The 21,256-nt window shown below is 32.3% G+C and overlaps 1 protein-coding gene across 8 annotated transcripts in view; it reads right to left on the bottom strand.

Annotated features, from left to right (window-relative positions):
- Positions 1–662: 662 nt before the first annotated feature.
- LOC118198826 (protein Gawky-like) overlaps positions 663–21,256 on the bottom strand; it is a 75,352-nt gene continuing 54,758 nt past the window's right edge. For all 8 annotated transcript variants that reach the window (XM_035370605.2, XM_035370601.2, XM_035370603.2 and 5 more), the window contains 5 exons: positions 19,895–20,131; positions 18,627–19,411; positions 12,424–12,545; positions 12,276–12,331; positions 663–11,015 (listed from right to left, as the gene is read on the bottom strand). In XM_035370605.2, the coding sequence (XP_035226496.1) occupies positions 10,518–11,015; positions 12,276–12,331; positions 12,424–12,545; positions 18,627–19,411; positions 19,895–20,131 (1,698 nt within the window). In that variant the 3' untranslated portion in view covers positions 663–10,517. The remainder of the gene's footprint in view (positions 11,016–12,275; positions 12,332–12,423; positions 12,546–18,626; positions 19,412–19,894; positions 20,132–21,256) is intronic.

Genomic DNA, 21,256 nt, shown 5'->3' with positions numbered 1-21,256 from the left:
CAGTGATATTTCGTCTGACCATTTGGGAGGGGGGGTTATAGCTATTTTAGGTTCTAGTCAATTTTCTTGTTATATATCTATAATGAAGTAAATAATCCAGATAACCTCTATAAAGTTCAGTTCTTCATTACTGAAGTAGAGGGGAGACCCCCAAAGAAGTTTTTGCCCTGGGCTCTTGCTAGTGGTATAAGAAAAGAAAAACACATAAATGAGAGTACAATTTAATCAGTGATTAAGCTGTGAAACACACATTAAGTATACAAATATAGTATGGTTAAAAAAGCTTATTAAAAAAGTAAAGCTTCTTAAGGCATTACACCCCAGAATGTTTGTTTTAAAAATGTACTCTTACTTATTAATGAAATCTGAGTCTGTTAGGAATGGCAATATACTTAGTGAATCCAAATGTGTTTAAATGTTTTGCTAAAAGAGTATCCTGCTTCCTTTGCTTAATATTAAGTAAAATACTACTGCTCAAGTATTATTTCCGAGGGACACTTGGCAGCCATAAACAAGTAATTCAAAAAATTCTTGCACAAATTCATTTTTTTACATGATGCAGTAACAAATTTTTCCGTCACTAGTATTCATATTATTCCGTTGATCTAGTAAGATGTACTTGATGTTTATGATGTATTTTTTTAAATTAGACAAGACAGCAATACAGATTACACAAACCTTTAATGCTGAAAGTTACCCCCAGTACAGTACAAAAATCAGCTAACATTACATAGGTATTCTCAGCATAACGAAATCAGAAGGGAAGAGAGATTTCCATGTGAAGGCCCCAAATTTGCAGCTAGACTTTTGCTCATAACCAGGGAAAACCTGACAGTGAGTAAGTCTCAAAGGAAGGAATGTATTTATATTTCCCCCTTGGAATCACATTTGCAGAAGGGTAATTTTTATCTTTTTTGTCAGCTGCTTTCTCAAAGAGCTCATTGGAGAAAATAATGAAAATACTACAATACACGGAAGTCTCTCATCCCTTTTACATCGTTAGGTAACATTCTTAGATGCGTGCTTCAGTTGCAAGAACCTGAGAACCACAGACTTTTTTTTGTACCCTGGTGGTTGCTAAGTGCACAAATCACAGGGACGATCAGATCAGGAATATAAACATCTGCTTTGCAACTTTCTTCTTTTCGCTGTTAACCTTAAAATTTCATCTACACCGTACCATACATTTCAAAATACAAACCAGCATTTTTTTTTTTTATAATTTCAAAAAAATTCTAGTTGTACACTTATAAACACACGTCGACTTTTTGTGGCAACAATGGTTTTGGTCAGTCTGTTTATAATAAAGCAGGAATATATTTCTTCTTAAAGGAACAATATGTCTTTGCACAGGTGGTAACATTAAAATCACTGTCTTGTACATGATCTGAGCAAAAATTACAAGGCCAGCCTCATACATATTTGATCAAATATATATAAAGCAGCAAAATCTGGTTTGACTACAATTTTTCAATACATATTTTAAATCGAGTAATAGCTCGAACAACTGACAAACATTACACTTTCTTTAAATTAAATGATACATTGCAAGTAGGCTGACTAATGTCATCCAATAAGAGGTTTTAGCCACAACTTTTAAAGTTTTGGAAGTTTAAGTGGCAGTGCGTTTCAATCTCCATTGTTTGGCCTCGCAATGCACATTCAATTTAAAAAAAGGCTTTTTCAAACTAACATAAGCAGGTCACTTAAGATCCATACTCTGTACACAACACTTCTAAATCTAGAACTACACGACACTTATATTTTTTTTTATCTTTTTTGTTTTTTTAAATCTTAAAGGAACGATTTTATCTAATAATGCTCAACATAATTTCAGATCACATATTAGATAGACCCTGAGCAACAAAAACAACCACATTCATGTACAATTACTACTGCTTACAATGTTTACATAACATCAATACACAAAGTTACCTGTACATCATCGCATGTAATTCAGGAACAATACTCACATTATGAAAAGCAGTTAAACAGGGATCAAAATACTGGCTATACCATAGTTGCCCTCACAAACATATCTATTCAAACTAAGAGAGAATACATTGGTCAAGATTAAAATGGTGGCACTATTATATCGCAATATTTTTCAGTAAACCATTCCCAGGTCAGAGATGAATATTTGCACTGACAAACTGTTATCCTGCCGCACAAAACTTGCTTAACTACTGGTAAAATGCGCAGAGACTGGACCAGATTTACATTCAACGTTCCTCATGGTTCTGAAAATATTTCATGGTTTTATGAAAATGTTTAATTCACTGAATGGAATGCATAGGAATTTATAACCTTTGAAGGTTAAATTCTAAAGAAAAAAAAAAAAAAACTGACAATTTCAAGTCATGCTAAGCGTCAGAACCACAAGGAAGTTTATTTTTTCACTACCTTTTACCTCACAGTAGGTTCGTTGTGTTCGTGTTTGAGATTATTTTGAGTTTAAAAGGCACATTTAATTTTTTTTTTTTTTTTTTGGAACCCACAAACCAGCAACAATTTTTTTTCTTTCATTTTATATTTTGAAGGATTCTTACTGAGTTGGAGGGCTTCAGAGTAGTTGGCTTGTTAGTGATTGCTGGGTTTTGAGAAGCAAAGCCATCCACTTTCTACTTTTTAACTCCCGACGTGACTAGGCGGGTAATGGAAATGCATAGTGCGGATATTTCCGACACAGGTCGGTGCCATTATCACATAGGACGAGCTTTCGCCATTTAAGATCGGATATACAGGCAGGACTTTGATAATGATGCAGATACTGCAAAATGTCACTACCAACTGTCCTTCAGCTGGTTCAATTTAATTCAACAAGCAGTACATGTTTAAGTAATATCATCGAATTTTATGTTTTTTGATAAATGGCGGGATCAATAAGAAACAAACCTTTTCCCCTACATCCATTAATTTGGCACAATATTAAATATCTTCAGTGAGCAGTACATTATACTATGGGGTATAAATACACATATAAAGTAATTGCACTAGATATATTTATTTAAAAACACAAAATTAATACTAAAAGTATACAATGCCAAAAAGGTTTTACATAATGATATGATCTGCTAAGTATAAAATAATGAAAAAAGAATTTGATATTTCTTTGGAAATGTTACACAAAAACAAAGAGATTAACAATAAATTCTCAGCATGAAACAAGTTACCACCAAAATAATTTACACAGCAAGCAAAATAAATCAAATACGAGATTATGAGAAATAATGAACACAAACCCATTTGTAAGTATTTAATACCTTTTCACACACTGTTTCTTTATTCTACAAAAAATTTTAAAATATCAAAGTTATAATCTCTTTTTAAATAAAAACATGACAGAATTTGTAACATTTGAGCATCCTTCTCCTTTGGAACATTAACCTTTTGATTACAAAAACACATGGGTCTCAAACTCATAGGAATATGTACCCTATATTTTATCCAGGGTATGCATGAAAAGATTTTAGCTTCCTGAACATTTGACACAGGAATATAATTTTTGTACATCATTATATACAACACTTAAACAATTAATGGAAACTTTAAAGCAAAATTTTTGCAAAAAATAATATGACAACCAATATATTTAACTTATCACAATGGTGGGTTCTTAACTCATTAAATAAAATCATAATAGTCTTGAAAAATTAATTTATACTGATAACATTTTTGGCACTTAAAAACCAATTCCAAACAGCAATCATAGCTAATGTTTCTTCTCATTCAAAAAATTCACCATGTAACTTTAAAAAAAAAATATTCATATTTACAACACACATCAGCACTGCAAATGAAAGATATGACAGTATTCAGGATGTATGGAATGAAAACAATTCAATGAATTATAAATCAATCTACAGATTTCAGATAAAAGATAGAAATAAAATTCATAAAAATTTACACTGGAGATGAAGGAGTTAGAGTTTTATGATAATGAATTGTGTTTATCTAAAATAATTTCAAGAGTATTCAACTACTGATTATTAGAAGAAACACAAGACTACACTTAAGATAAAAAGTTGACATAATCAAATCTAATTTATACAATTCTTTTTCAAATTTTGTATTTACAGTAATACCTGGATAATGCTTTTGCATTACATGAGGTGTAATGATTTTAAAGAATATATTTTAATAATGTAAAAATAGTTTGTTTAAATATATCTTTTACTGTCATTTTAAGATTTCAAATACTGATGAGAGTAAGAAATTTGAACACTTCCATAAAGATTTTTAATACAATATTATTCAAATTCCTGCATTCTGTACAAATTATCATGGAATAAAAATATGAAAAAATTATATTAATTTATACCAATTTTTAAGTATTACAATGATATATCACTTCAATCAACAATGAATTTTTTGACTAGTTTTATGAGAAAAAATAAACGACAGACTATTTCTCACTCCCTATAGAATTCAATCTATCATGTTTTTTTTTTGCAAGTAAATGCATTTCTAGCTTTTGTGCATATTTCATCGGTTTCTGTCACAAAAATAGACCCACACAAATGCATGAGGAAATTTAAAAGTTTAGGCACAAATATAGATTTACAAAGTAAAAACGTTTTTAAACATCTGACTTCTGATGTTTGTTCTGCAAGTTACAAAAATAAAATATTTTCTAAAAATTTGGACAATTATTTAGTATGACTTAAAATAAAAACTAAGTCTTCAATGTACTTTAATAAAAATAGAAAAACTGCTAATAAAATCAATATTCAAAGTAAGCTCTACCAAGAACTAAAAATGTTAAATAATTTGCTCTTTTCCTTTGGGGACATAAGATGAGATTTAAAAACGTACATGCGAGTAAAAGAAAAATCAATCCATACGTGTAATAAGCCTCATTACATGACAATACTTCAGATTAAAATGTAAAACAAATTTCATCAGAAAAAAAAAAAAAAAAAAAAAAAAAAAAAAAACCTTAACTGTTTCCAAAAAGGCTAAAATAATTAATGACTGGTGATTTCAGCCAAATTGCAAACATTTCTCAAATATGGATTGCACTCTGGTTTCTTTAAAAGATGAATTATATCACTTTTTTTCTTGCAAATTTGTTAACCTTAACACTTTTTAAGCTCAAATACCAAGTTTGAGACCCATGTTCCTTCACTTTTCTGCAATCATTGTAAAGCTTAAAGCAAAATCTTTAGATTATCAATTTTGTAACATTATCTGTAACTATTTGCTTCATTGGCGAGTGAATGGAATGGTCACCTATAATTATTGATACCAGATGTGAGCACTCACCGGAATAAATGTGCGTTAAGCTCTAATATATATTTCTTCGCAAAAAACCTTGATAATTCATTCATTACAGAAGAAATTTTTATGGCATGTTAATGCTGAATGACTGTTAGGAGATTTTGGTGCCTTATCTCATTCATACTTCCTGAGAAAACATTTACAAAAGATTTTTTTAATATATATTTACATAGTACAGCTGCCAAACACAGTTGTAGAAATAAATTCCTCAATGCAAACAAAGAACATATAACATCTGTGGCACAGGAATCGTTTTAAAAACATTAAAAGTTAATTTTTTTTCAGATTGCATGACCTTTTACCGTGGCAGTAAAAGAAAGGGGGGGGAAGATGCATGCACAATTGAAAAAAATTTTTTTTTTCTTTATAAGTCTTTTTCCTTTGTCTTTCTGTACATGCACAGAGAGTAAAATAAAATGATTTTGGCTTCATTTAAAGGCTTTAAAAATATAGAATATTTAAATAATACAGCAATAAAATCAGAACACTTAAAATTAGCATACAACACTTAAAACTGGAACTTTAATGCATAATAATGCACAGTCACAACAGATGTATCTTGAACATCAAGTTCATCAAACAAATGATTAACAAATAATAGATACTTATATATTATGATTATCACAATTTATCAACTTGAGACTTAGAATGTTATATGCTGCTCATAATAGATCTGAATATATTAACCAGTTTCACCATATTCATAAAATGCACATTTTATAGACAAAGATTCACAGACAAGTTTTTCAGTCCTAGCTACTAATTTAATTGAGACTCCAAAAAACTCACACCATGTTACTGTTAAACTGAAAATCAGAAAATGCATTATATGAGCTTCATTTGTAAAAAAATAGTCCAAAACATCAATTTACTCCTTTTGCAGTAACATTTGCACTCATCTGCTGAAGTACACCACATCTTCCCACAGAAAAATATATCCACATTGTTAAAAGAAAATTAAAATGCATCTTCAAATGCATACCCCAAGGCAATTTGAGTGCAAAAATACTAATCACAATATTATGCAACGAGCAAGGGGCTTTGAAATAAGACGTATATATATATATATTTGATTTTTTTGGGGAGAGGATCAATCCACATTTTCTGTATTGCATAAAGGGTTTGCACATAGTGAAATATGGCAAAGAAAAAGGCATAGGACTGTAACAAGTTCTCTTCCAGAACTGGCATATTTCCTGAACAAACAAAATCACACTGCAAACAGGAAAACAGGAGCCTAGTCTAGAAGCTATCTTCACAGACATGGGATTCATTCACTTGTGCCATTCCTGTTTTGTTTCTGGAACAAAGAATACTATTGTTAAGTGCAGATATTACCAAGTTTGGTCCATGGAATATTCCATATTTCTGCACCTTAGTTTGACCAATGCACACTTTTATATCAAGGAACAGCAGAAAAATTCAACAAGAAATATACAAATTACAAAAATGTGCTACAGAATTTTGAAGTGAGCTTTGAGTAGGTAATTCCACAAAATTCAAACTTGGAGGGGGGGGCTACTGGGTGCAGATTAATAAATATTACAAATTGATATCGCACTTATGATCAAATATATTATTCATCTTAAGACTTGACAAAAGATGCAACAAATTTACAAGACTTAAATACCCCATTCTCATTAAATAGTACATAAACATGCCATCCGAGATCAACCTTAGCCTTAACATTAAAAGAAAAGTAGTGAACATCAACTTGTCATGGGGGGGACATGCCTTCAATTTTATTGGCTAGAACTAAAATAATAAATTTTTAAAAATTAATAAAGCACCATAATATACAAAAAAATTAGCCTGATATTGCATATGGCCAGTTCTTTGGTTACTTTCTTTACAATATGTGCATATTACTTATCTGAAATTATATTACATCATAAAAAGTAATAAATTAATACATCATAATCTCATACTATGTGATTACTACAAAACTGAATTTAAATTACCTTCAGTGGAAAAGGAGGAACGTCAGAATGGAATGCTGGCCATGCTTTTGGATCGAAGACCTAGCACCACAATACGACGGAGATGCAAGACCAGAGGATGAAAATTATACTCAGCAAAAGAGACCAAAACTATTGGATATGGTAAAGCGTGGACGGTAGAGCTTGCCTACAAATTGCTAGCCCCGTGTTCTTCCACTGAACAGCACAACACATACATTTACACATACTTATGTACAGATATATATATATTTTTTTAAGCAATGGAAAGCAAAGCGAATTTTTGCTGATGTAAGGCAATGATGCAATTTAATTTTGCTCTACACAAAACTTGCATGATTAAAGTAAAGGATGGATGAGTGACTTAATTTGCCATATTCAAATGGCCACAAAAACAGTTTGCTTTAGCCTTTCTTAAATATTTGTGCATGGAAAGCAAACTAAAATTCTTTTGATTAAATAAGGTATATATATATATATATATATATATATGTATATATATCATATATTGCTGAAGTACAGCATCAATTAAAATGGCACAGAGATGATCTTTGGGCCTACAAGAACCATCGCAGGTTCATTCCAACTGGATACCCGCTTGGTCCATTAACTTAAGCACCAGAGGCACAAGGGAAAGTTGTGTGGCAACCTCTAGCACATGAACTTGTCAAATTGCAACGATTCCTTTAAGTACAGTTGACGTGATGGAAGTTTGTTCCAAACAACGCTCTAAATGATGCATGGGTTAAAAAAACTTTTTTAAATACAAAACAAATATAAGACTTTTATTTTCTAAAATACATTAATTACTTCAAGAGTGTCTAGGGCACTGACAAGGCTAGATTTCAATGAGGTGGGATGAGAGTTCTCCAAAGAAAAACGTATTCCAATTGCGCAATACGATTTACATCTCGTAAACAAAGAGGCTGATATGTTTATAAAAGCTAGTTATCTTTCATTCAAACATGGGATGTCTGAGCAGATCAGTTTTCCTATGTCAAAATGTGAAACATCCATCTGACTAATGTGTACAGATGGGCCACATGCATTTTCACAGCAATGATGGAAAAAAGATTGCTCCAGAAGAATGCATGTTCAGGGAACATGATCACACATTCACAATAACACTGAACACGTGCTTTCATGTGCACATACGCATACACATACACACACACACACACAAACAAGTACATACATACACATGCACACACACAAATGAGTATTATTTTACATCACAAAAGAAATTGCATTAGTAATAAAGTATATCACTACTGCTAATCACCGGGGCAACATACCTTTCAGCATCCAAATAAGAACCAATTCTTACAAAAATCAGTTTACTATGTAACATGAAGTGGTTCCCAAACTTTTAGGTATGCACACCCATTGCACAGACAGTTAATACCCTTACCTGCCACCTTGAAATGTGTTCCCTGCAATATAGTAATTGACTGGAATGTTTTTGAAAAAGGCTATGTAAGACTATAATTCGATTTTTTTAAACTGCAACTGTCAACTAAATATCCAATTTTGCAGAAGGGAAGGCGCACCCCTTTGAGAACCACCAGCTTTAAAAAAGGAAAGCTGATGTGATGTATTAGTTACAAGTTTTTGCCTTGGAAGAAAAAGGATATATATATATACACACATACACTTTTTTTTTTTTTTTTTCCTTTGTATTATTTCTAGAGGGGGATAAAATATTCTGCAGCAAGCTCTCTGATTTGATCATTGAAAGGTGAACTTTGGCAAGCTATCAAAGTGCTGATGAAAAGGCAAATGCCACACATCAAGAGAATGTGCAAAGATTCAAAAAAGAAAAAGGCAAAGATGAAGAGCACTCTCTAAATGCCGCCATTTGCCAACATTAGCACCAGGTATAAAAACTACACAAAATGCACTTTTTTAGATTAATTTTCAAATATTGATCACATTTATAGTTGACTTAGTGGGGAAACATTTCCCCGAATCTGTCTGCTATTTGATATTTATATTTACTTTGTTATTTCCAGCAAAACAGACACATGTACTTATTTTTATCACACAATTTCAAGTGGATTCTCTCACTACACAATATGCAAAGACAAATATTTCACACATTCCAAAGCACATGGAATTTGGGAGGAAGTTAAGACTCTCAAGCTCAAGGATTAAAACTTTTGTCAAAATTACATTTAAAGCCTAAATGCATTAAAAAAATTTTCAATTAAAATATATGAAATAGGATTCATATTTTCTAAAACTTCTAAGAATTAAGATTCGTTTCAGTTATGGTCCTCGAGGTGGAGAACCTTACGAACCCTCCCTAGTAAATTATCAGTTTTCATGTAAATAAACATTAAAGTCAATTAACACATACTTCCAAATAATTAAAATGCAACTATTTTCAGAAAGACTTATCAAACACAGCACTTAAGATCAACATTAAACTTAACTTACTTTTTACAATAATTTCAAAATATTAATACATACCAATAATATACAATTCTTTCAAAAAAGAAAAGGGGAGAAGCAGCTCTCATTGGGATAGAATAGCACAATAAATCATAACATTAATTTACAGCAACAAATTCACAAAATACACAAATCTCAAATAAACCTTTTTCTATAGTCAAAAACAAAATGAAACTATCTGACAATCGACATATAATTTACTTGCAATTTGCAAAATAATAATAAAAAAGAATCATGCAGATGATCTGTCCAAGTCAATACCATCTACAATGCAGATCAAGCGAATCCAAACATCTGATGACTAAGAATGTGTTCGATAATCCACCAAAACAGATTGATATGGCAGAAATTTCTTTTTAAGGCTTTTCTCCTGTGGCACTTAAAATACTGGAGAAAGTTTCAATACTTTAATATAGTCGTTTGATTTGCTCTCTTCAGTATTAATCTATGATTGTAACCGAGCAATATCCAACATGCTCGAATCAGGCAATCAAATGGTCAAAAAGGTAATACAGTGTTACAATAGCCAAGGGGGAATATCACACTCTAGCATATGCAATCATAGTTCATTTTATCATGTAGACAATTACACATACTGGAAGAAGCAACATGGCTATTGTAACGTGAAAGTGTTCATATCACATTAACGCAAGACTTGGGCATTTAACCCATTAATGCTGCCCAAGATGGCGAACATCAGTTTGATCGTCCATCTCTGGCAATGTGTAAATGCCTTTACTCATATTATGGCATTTTCAAAGTTTTTTTTAAAAGCATCTCACAGATTATTTAGAATGTAATGAGATGCAAAGGAGGGGAACTCACTCACATGGGCTCACCACCTAGCAGATCACCAGGAAGGTAGGAGTTCATAGGATTTGTACTTGCATCATGATCGTTGCTTGGCTGACCAGAGCCCCATAAGCTGGAATTGGAAAATGACCACAGCTGAGAAGTAGATACATTTCCATTCCAGTTGGAACTGCCAGCACCATTAGTGGAACCACTGTAAAAAGCAGAAGAACTGGCTCCATGATAGCCACTTGTTCCCCCACCACTTTGCTGTTGCTGAGATGAGGGCCATGTATTATTGCCACTCTGACCAGAAGACACTTGGAGGTATTGTTGAATTTCGCCTTCACTAGGGATGTCAGCGAGCATTGTCGTGTTTCCTAGAACACAATTATTCAGTGCAGATTGGGCCTTGGACGCTTCTTCACGAGTGGAATAGCGGACTAAAGCTACTCCTCGATTTAAAAAGAGATGAAACATTTGCAATGGGCCATGTTGCATACACAGGGTTTTCAGTGTTGATCCATCAATCTATATAAATATATTAATGGTAAGCAAACTCATCTACATGAATATTTAAACTTCGGCTACTCATACATATAAACAAGATACACTTAAAAAGTTTATTTGGCACTAAAAGAAAATGAAAAAAGTTAGTTGAATAATTTTTATTTATTTATTTTTATTTTAGAAGCATATAGATTAGATTATTATTCCACACAGTCAATGAGGAACTTACTGCAGCTGAAATGAGCTACAAAACTGAAAATCCTTCAACAGCTTTTGCATACTGAAGTACTTTGGCCATGAAAAATTCAATCGTAAATCACTGATATGAAGGGAAAATTAACAATTGGACAGAGGGCATGGAAGAACTGTGTATTGTGGAAGAGGGCAATGCAGTTGGCATGTCCCTCATAATGAACTTCATGGAGAGTTTACATACCTGATATTAGCCATTATACATTTTGTCATTCATAGTTCCAAAACATGCATAAATGAACTGTACATGGGATGATTTTTCTGACACGATACACAAATGATAAAAGGTTTCCCGACTCCCACTGTAACTGGGAATGAAACCTAAGTTAGTCATCAAGTAATAATCCATGGATGCCATCATTTAGTTATCCTGCAAACAGAAACATGCAGATCCCTCTCCAGAAGTCAATTACTACTGCCTGGACATAACATTATATTATTGATATAATAGTATACTACTTATTGATTTACGCATAATCATTGAAATGAAGCACTGAAGTCCCAGACTAGTCATTTAAAAACAGAAGACATATCTCCTTACCTAATGGTGTGATCATCTTTCCCAACAAAGCCTCGCTGCATGTTGTCACATCATACAACTACTACTGCAGAACGTTCAGTAGAAGGTTTGGAAACACACAATTTATGGGCACTATCTCATTTCCACTGAATACTTCCTTTTTATAAAATTAAAAGAAATTTTTGGTAGAAAGCACTTTGCTAATGACAAAGGGTTCCAGTAAATAATAACTGCATCTCTTATCATACCGAAATTAGTGATACGAGCATACAAAATCTTGTCTTTCCGATTCTTATTGAGCTTCTCAATACTAAGAACATCTAAGTGGAATAAATACCCTAAAGTATGCACTTTCAAAATAAAAACGATTTATCAATCTTACTTTTTTTTAATAAAACTAAAAACAGTTTATGGAAATAATATAATACTAAAATCTCCCAGTTTACATATTACAAACATCCATCTATACATCATATAATAAATCAATTCATGGAATGAATGCAAATTACCTGTGGTGTCAAATTCCTCAAAATTAAGAAAGTTGAGTTGTATGGGCGTTCCCAACCTGAAATAAACCACAACACATGTAAATTTTTCTTTATACATATTACAATAAATGAAAACAAAAAGGAACATAACCGATGTAACTGCTCTTACCTTGGCCAGAAAGGCCAGGTGGAGGGTTTCGTGCTTTGGATATTGATCCCCACAGATCTGAAGATGCTCCAAAATCAGATGAGCTCCAGCTGTTTTTTCCATTTCCAGACTTTCCAGTTGAGCTAAAATAATTTTACGAATGAATATTTCAAAATTTAACAAAAAATTAATTTCCTAAACAAAAGTTTTTGCATGACATCAGATGTAAAACTACCATAGCACTTTACTCACATCAAATGTACAATGCAATTTTCAATAGAAAATTGTTTTTTGTATAACACACACAACTCTGAAAACCATTGGAAGTCATAAAAAAAGTATTGCTAAAGTATCTGTATGGCTAAAGTATGGATGTAACATACATAAGCATGAATTTGCACTTCCGGAAATTCAATCATTTTTGCACTAGTGTTTCCTTCTGCACTGAGAATACTTTATTTTTCTTGCAAAGAATTATAACAGGACTGTGAAGTCATGAAAAAGAAAGTGTTGCTTACTGCAGGAATAACGATGTTTTGCCTAAGATTTTTTTTTTTTGGGGGGGAAGCCACTTTATGAAGTTGTATTTCTTAAATGACTAAATTTTATGGAATGTGAATTTCAGGGCAGCATTAAATGCAAGTAAAGTGTTAGAATGCGAGTTGCATATTCCTTTGAAGGCAGCATTTCTAGTTTACAATACTTATTTGCTTTATTGCTGATCGGTATGCAATTCTAAACTACCAGTACTATCACTATTTAAAAGGTTCATACACATTTCTGCACATGAAAATTAAGGACTTTTAAGGACCATTAATGAAAAAAATTAACCCCTTCGAGCCGGGTAGCGAAAACACGTGCTTATCGCGGAGGCCAGCAGTGTCTTACGCGAGCGTCTCTCCATGGCCGGGGGCTTTTTTGCTACTAAGCCTAAATCCACGAAATTTCCGAAGTATCAACGCATTGTTTAATAATGCTCTATAGAGTATTTAAACGGCTTATGCTTTATAGATATTTATATATATATACTTTAATTACCTTACTTCTTGTTTAAATGCATATTTTACACATTTTATTTTAATTACTCCCCATTTTATGACTTTTAACATTATACATCTGAAAACTAAATATATTACTTAAAATTCTCTTTTCGTATGAAAAATTTGAAAACAGGGATCTACACACAGTCCTACATTACATTCCTTGAACTCGTAATAACTCATCTGCCGTTTTGGAGTATTTTCCCAGGAATGTGAACAAACGAAGCATCGTCGTCTCATTTTCTTATCAGTCTCTTCTGAACAAAGTTTTGGAAAAAGTCTTTCAGTTAATCTTTCAGAATCAATATCAGAATATCAGAATTTCGGAATCAATATCTGAAATATTTTGCATCATTTCTGCTATTTCATGCTCTGTTAAACATTTTCGACGCTTCGACATTGAAACGGTAAAAACAGAAAGAATTCACGTCTAACAAGATCTAATTATTTTCTAAAAACTGAACTGTAAACCGAAATACTCAACGCTTTAGCGCATATAAAACTTCTACTTACAATAAACAATTACCATGTGCAAATAAAGTGTGATTTAAAGAGACGTCATAAATCACGCCATTCGGAAACATTTAGTTCCCCGTTTGTTTATATAATCAAAAACATGTGTATGTGAGTCACGCTTCTCTCATTTCGAGTAGAAGGTCTAATGTACATGTATCTGAAACCATATAGACATACAGTGCCATCTTGTGGCAGAAATTATAGTTTGAAAAACATTCCAGGGTACTGGCACAAATACGTGACAGTCAGTAGTAACGCGAAAATGCTCTGGCATGCCTGCGTGTCGGCCAGTAGGTAAGTGTGTTTGTTGTTGGCACGTATACGTGACAGTCGGCGCAAAGGGGTTAAGAATCTATGAGCAAATGGAAACTTAATAAATTCAATTAAAAATATTATTTTATGCCTGAATTTCACATTTGCAATACCATCCTAAAAATAAAATAGATCCCTAAGTAGTATGCATTATTACTATACATGAATTAACATAATTATTCATAAGTTAGACAATAAAATAAATTTTATGAAATTTATTAAGTAACATTAAATATTTTACACTTATAATAGTTGGATATATTTGAAAGACAATAAGTGACATTTACATATTACTAATAGTTAGATATATGTTGATTTTTTTATGTCTCATTTTGTCACATACTTGGTCAGTCTAGAGGTCTAATACATAGTAAGTAGATTTTATGTCAAGCAGCATAAGTTAAAATGAGAAGCAAGATCATAATCAGCATGATTCATAACAAAAGACTGAATGTTGTCACACCTGCTGCTTGTCTAGACAGAGACCTGCTGATTAGAACAAACCTGAAAGGCCTAATGTAGGCACAGTTGGCCAAGTGTTGAAAGTTAGTCAGGCTCTGTTTGATGCAGTTAGTATCATACCTTGTGTAGAGTTCCAGAGGTTGTAACCCAGTTAATATACTTTAAGGTTCCAATAAGCCATTAAAGCACCAGAGGTGATAAGTTGTTTTGTATTATTTGAAGTCTCACTAGATGCAAAGTTTTACTTGAATTTTTACATTTTTTTTGTTTTTCTTGTGACCACAGTGAGTATCAATCGCTTTAATACATAGAGATAATTTTTAAGGATAAGCAGTTAGTTATAAATAATTAAATTAGGTAATTAGATAACCTTAGTCATTATGGATTTACATGGCCACTATTAAATCTTATTTTTTAACAATATTTGTTAAAGCCCACTCCAAATCTAATAAAATTTCAGTTTAAAATACATATAATTTATGACACTGATTCTTAAAAGATATTATGATAATTACACCTTAAAAGCTACAAACATTTTGGCTAGTTTATATCGATTTAAGCAACTTTTCTAACAATTAGAGATTTGTCTCAATATGAAAACCAATGCTCTCGCTAGTTTCTGCGTGCTTTATCTCCTAACTTGACAAACTCTCCACAATGTACACCTACGAGGGTTTACTTGATCTGTTAAAAGTTAAATAGTCCCAAACCCCCGACAGACGTGAAGCAAACTATCGCTGTGTACCCTACCCAATTGTGTAACAGCAAAAAGTCAAAAATATTTTGGAAAAAAAAAAAAAAGGAGGGAAAAATGTAAAATTAATTTTATAGAGAAAACTGATCCATATTCTGAGACAATTACATGGGAAAAAAAATCTTACTATGAAAAAATTAAAAAGACATTTTTAATTAATTACATAGCTAATTTTGCTTTTGTTAAGAGCTTCTCTATAGCATTATACCTTATTTTTCATATTCAAAATATTTTATAATAAGTTGCCAAAATGAACCTTTATAATAGGACAGCGAAAAAATAAAATGTTTTATTTTAATGTAATTTCAATATATTACCATTATTTTAATAAAATTTATCATTGTTACGATGTCTTAAAAAAATATCATCGAAATATTCTCAGATTTCACAATTAAAAATTTTTTAAAGAAACTGATCTTAAAATCGCCAAAATGTTTAGAAGTTGCCAAATTTAGAACAATAAAATTCGAAAAATAAAAGAATTCACATCCCCCAAAGCGAAAAGTTGTTTAAGAGCTCTTTATTAGAAAAAATAACTTTCGAAATGCTCCTGTTTCACTTCTTGCTTAGAAACTTAAGTATCCCATCATTTATATTAGAAATAGGAACAATTTATAACCCATGAATCCATTCAAAAGATAACCATATATGTCAGTGAATCATCAAAAATATTCCTCCAAAATGCTAATTCACACTCAAAATGGCAGTCGTAAAAGCAGACAAAAATGTCACATGATTAAAATTAAGGACCTTCTGCTGAGTTTGACGAAAATTAGGACTTTTAAGGACCAAAAATTTATTCCAAAAAATTTAAGGAATTTTAAGGACCCGACGAACCTGTATTTAAATAGGCAGGACTAGGTTTGGAAGCCGAAACAGATTAAACTGATTTATACACAGGGAGAAGAGTGCAAAAAAATTAACAGAAGATTTTCTTTTTTGGAAAAGGTAAGCGTTACATTAACTATGTTTTTTGCTTTTTTTAATTTATTGATTAAAAAAGGATTCCTTACTGTGCCACCATTCTGAAAATGAGTACTGCCTCTTATGCATTTCCTTGGCAAATGAATGCTCTCCAAAGTCAGCAATAAATTTGCAACTTTTCAGCAGGGGTGTGGATAATCAAAAAGTACTCTTAACGCTCAGCCATAACAATTTGCAAATTATCATTAAATTACAAATAGTTTTACTGAAAAATGCAATGAGCTATATTAAAAATTAAACAATTACAAGGATTTTTCTTATTTAAATTTTTTATACAGGCTATTTAGATTCTTACAGAAGTTTCATTAAAATTATTTAATTTTAGACTAACTTTTAACTAATTTACCCAGTCTCACAAAATTGCACTGAAATGTCAAATTATATTCTGAGCATTTAAGCATCTAAAAGTAATAATTTGTATTTAAGCACACAAGATTAAAGATTTATATTAAATATAATTTTAATACAAATTTGATACGGAAAATTCCAATTTTTTAAAATCAGAATTAAATATTAATGTTATACAAGTTCCGGCTATTAATTTTCAGGACTCATGGAATAACTCAGAAGAAAAAAAGGTTAAACACAGAGCCATTTAATATGATTAAAAGTAATCCCCCATCAGCCGTAATGCACATCTGTGCTCGGCTGTACAAATTTCAGAGAGAAGTTTTAAAGTCCTCGTTTGGAATGCTCTTTAATAGTGATGTTATAGTTTTCTTGGTGGCTTCGACATCCTGAAATCTTGTTCCCTTCAATGAATTTTTCAGCTCAGAAAACAGGAAAAAGTCTGTGGGTGTTAGGTCTGGAGAGTATGGTGGATGCTGCATTTCAACGACACCATGCTGGGCTAAGAATCGCCTCACAGGTAACGCAATGTATGGGCGGGCATTGTCATGTAGCAGCAGCCAACTCCCATTTTTGTTGAAAATGAGGCCTCACGAATTCGTTTTTGGAGTCAGTGAAGAACTTTGTGTAGAACTGTCCATTGATAGTCATGCTAGGAGGAAGAAATTCACAATGAATGAGTCCATCGCAATCGAAGAAAGCGATTAACATAACCTTGATTTTGGACTTTTCAAATCGATATTTTTTCTGCCTTGGTGAACTTGGAGACCGTCATTCAGAGCTTTGACGCTTGGTTTCGGGGTCATATTGATAACAAAAAGACTCGTCTCCCGTGATTATCCTATCCAGGAACGCAGGGTCAGCATCAATGTGTTTGATAAGTTCACCACATGCGTCCAGTCTTAATTGCTTTTGTTCGACGCCTAAATGAATCTGGAACAAATATTCCGTTTGCCTATGTCTTGCATCAAAATTCGCCAAACCGTCTCTTTGTCCATGCTGAATTCATTGGCGAGTACTCGAATAGTCAATCGACGATCACGTTTTTACCATACCACAAACTTTTTCAATTGCTTCCATCGTGCATACGATCATCAATGGATCATCTTCGACGCTTTCGCACCCGTCCCGAAAGCGTTCAAACCATTCAAAAGTTCTTGAGCAGGCTAATGCTTCCTCGCCGTAAACTTGTTTTAACATTTCGTAGGTTTCTGCCGCTGTCTTGCCCAATTTGAAGCAAAATTTAAAGTTAATTCTCTGCTCCATTTTCACTTTAACAATAGTAATTTAAGAGCTATGTTTTAATGCACCTTTCCACGGGAACCACTTACTTCAGAATGGCGTGAATTGCACTGCACATGCACAAGAAAACACTCTTCAATATGCAATCATTAGCGCCATCTTCTGACTTTTCATTCTCCTACAGTTAAATTATATTAAAATAATAATTATTAATTAATAGCCAGACCTTGTATACATATTTGCAAAATACAAGTGGAAAAATTAATAGATGCTACATTTCATTATTACACTACATAGATATATTAAAAGGGGCTCATGACATCGAGATGAAACTCATGCTTTTGTCCAGATCATTGAAATACTGCTATTTATTAATTTCCAGTTGCTTTTCTTATTTCAACATGGCAATTTTTTAAAATATTGCTGCGCCCCCCGAAAAAAATTTATGGTTCATTCATAAGAAGGAAGAGCATTAATACTTATTATAATAACTTGACATTTAATATTTACTTCCTGCATTAAAACAAGATGTTTTAGCAATAATTAACATGAATAAGAAGAGGTACCTATTTGGGCCGGCAGTAGTAGGCGGATTGAATACCCAAGTACTTGAAGTTAAACTACCAGTAGCATCACTATTTGAATTGGCAGGACTAGGTTTGGAAGGCCAAAATAGGTTAGATTCTTTTATATTATTGACTGACAAAGGAGATCTGGCAATACTTCCAGGAGTAATATGTGGATCATCTTCGATGTTCTTGAGCTGGGTCCCTTTCCAGGGTTTTCCAGGTTCAAACTCTGGAACTAAGTCTGTTAAACTATATGATGGGTGAGAAGATGCTGATGTTGGACCAGAAGTAGAGTGGGTAGATTCTTTGTTGTCAGCAGACTGACCATTTCCTATACTAGGAGTAGAGACATTGTTAGAGCCATTGGTGCTCTCTGTGGAAGACGTGGCTGTTTCAGGCCAACCTGAATCTCCATGTGAGCGCCCAGAAAGACCAGACCAAGTGCTCTCATTCTGGTCCAGAAGGGGATGCAAGGTAGAACCAGAGCTAGGTATAGAAGGTGTTTTAGAATTCAAGGGTCCAGGAGCTCTGCTAAAATCCCCAACACCACCCAGATTGCCTTGAGTCATGTCTCCTGGGGGACACATCTGGTTTTCATCCTTTTCAAGGGAGGAGAGTTTCCACTGGTTGAGCCTGGATTGATGGTTTTGATGTGGGGTATCCTTGAGGGTGAGGTTTTGAAACTCATTGTGCATTGCTTCAACATTCGGCTTGAAAAGGTCAATAGTAGGCTGGGATCCATGATGCTGTTGCTGCTGGACAGGTGGTTGCTGCTGAGGAATCTACAGAATGGATAAAATACATAACACATCTTATATTTCATCTAAAATATAGAAAACTTTTTAATCAAAATAAACCAAACAATTGCTTATTAAAATAATTCAATCAAATTTCCATATTCCATAAAAAAATTCATGCTTTTGCAACAAAGGAAGGAAATTAGGGATGCAAAAAGATATACCTTTAAAAAGCTGAAGAACTTTTTATACATGTTATTTAGATTCTTTTCAAAAGGAAATATGCAGATTTTAAAAATTCAGATAATTGAAATTTGAATAATATAAGGATTTGAAATAATTAAATTATAATAATTGAAAATTAAAATAATTTAATTAAAATATTTGAAAGGGATAATTGAAAGGGAAAAAAATCACAAGAAAGAGGTAACTCACCCCCCATCACATATCTAAACTTTTGAACAGAATAACAAAATTAAAGAAAATTTTAACAAATTACAATATATTTCATACACTGTAATAATTTACCTGTTGCTTAAGAAAAAGCGCCTGATTGGCACATATTTGATTTTGTAGATTGTTAATTCTTTGTTTAGTTTGAGCAATTTGAACATTTAACTGAAGATTGGTATTCGGAACTCCTTGCTTTGACATATGGCTGCTTTGTAAAATCTGCTGTTGCTGTAGCTGACCCAGTACTTTGATTTGTTGTAACAACTGGTATAAGAACTGAAGAGTCTGCGGGGCTAAAGGCTGGTTTAAAATCTAGAAAAAGAAAAACAAAAAATACCTCAGATAAATTTTATAATTCTTGAAGAATCTTAGTAAAAGTAATATCCAAATTAATACACATAAGAACTGGGGAAAATAATTAAAAACATTAAATATTATTAAGTAAATTATTTAAACATAAAATCCAAGTTATTTCAACGGCAAAAAATGCACATGTGCCTTTCAGACTGTTTTCAAATAAAATTTTTTAACAAGATGGTTTACAATACCCCATAAATCAAGTTCCTTTCCAAAGAATGAACCTTATAGCAGAACTAATACTCAATATTTTCATAATAAGATCAATAACAATCATACCAGTTTTTCTAAAAAAAGGGGAAACTGTCTATATGTATATATATCAAGTAAAATAAGGTGAAAATTTTTCTTCCATTTTAGGTAAGCTAGAATTTTCAAATATTGGTACAAGTCTTAAGGTTTTCAATATTTTGTTAATATGCTTAATACAATTATACTTTTACTTAAATATTTGCATTAAATATTATACAATGAACTACTTAACATAATTTTACAGGCATTTAAACAAAGTAAAGTTGTAGTCATTTAATTTTCTGTATCTGTTGTCACAATAACAATGTTTTGCACTTGCTCATTAGCACATGTTTTCTACATGTTACAAAAAGCAATGCCCCAAGATTAAATAAAATCTTAAATATGCCACAAAATTTGATTTTTTTGTACACAAAAGATGACTCTCAACAACAAGGCCTTGCTTACAGTGAAAGCTGATTACTGCTGCCATTAAGTGTTGATTGAGAAACGTGCACCTACCCACAAAAAAATTAAAAACTAGCCCAACAAGAACTTCAGAAGATCTGGAATCGATGTTAAGAAAACTGATTATAACTTAAAATGTGTTAGAATTGCCCACATACTGGAATCTTAATGGAGTGACAAAGGTTTGATCTGGTTAAAACTGTTTTGCGTTAACACTTTTATTCATACATTACTGATGTTTCAAAGAACAACATGCGCTAATAGTAAAGTGCTTTCCACTAAATTTTATTTTGTCAACTGATAGTCTTATCTGTCATCTAACAATAATCTTAGCAACAAAACCCAGAATAAATAATCCCACTGGTATAGAATCTGGTCCGC

This window comes from Stegodyphus dumicola, chromosome 11 (assembly GCF_044657685.1).
Source record: "Stegodyphus dumicola isolate Sdum_Otavi_A_Nest chromosome 11, ASM4465768v1".
Taxonomy (NCBI): domain Eukaryota; kingdom Metazoa; phylum Arthropoda; class Arachnida; order Araneae; family Eresidae; genus Stegodyphus; species Stegodyphus dumicola.
Note: the sequence above shows the minus strand (reverse complement) of the source record. Positions and strands in the feature narration are given on the sequence as shown.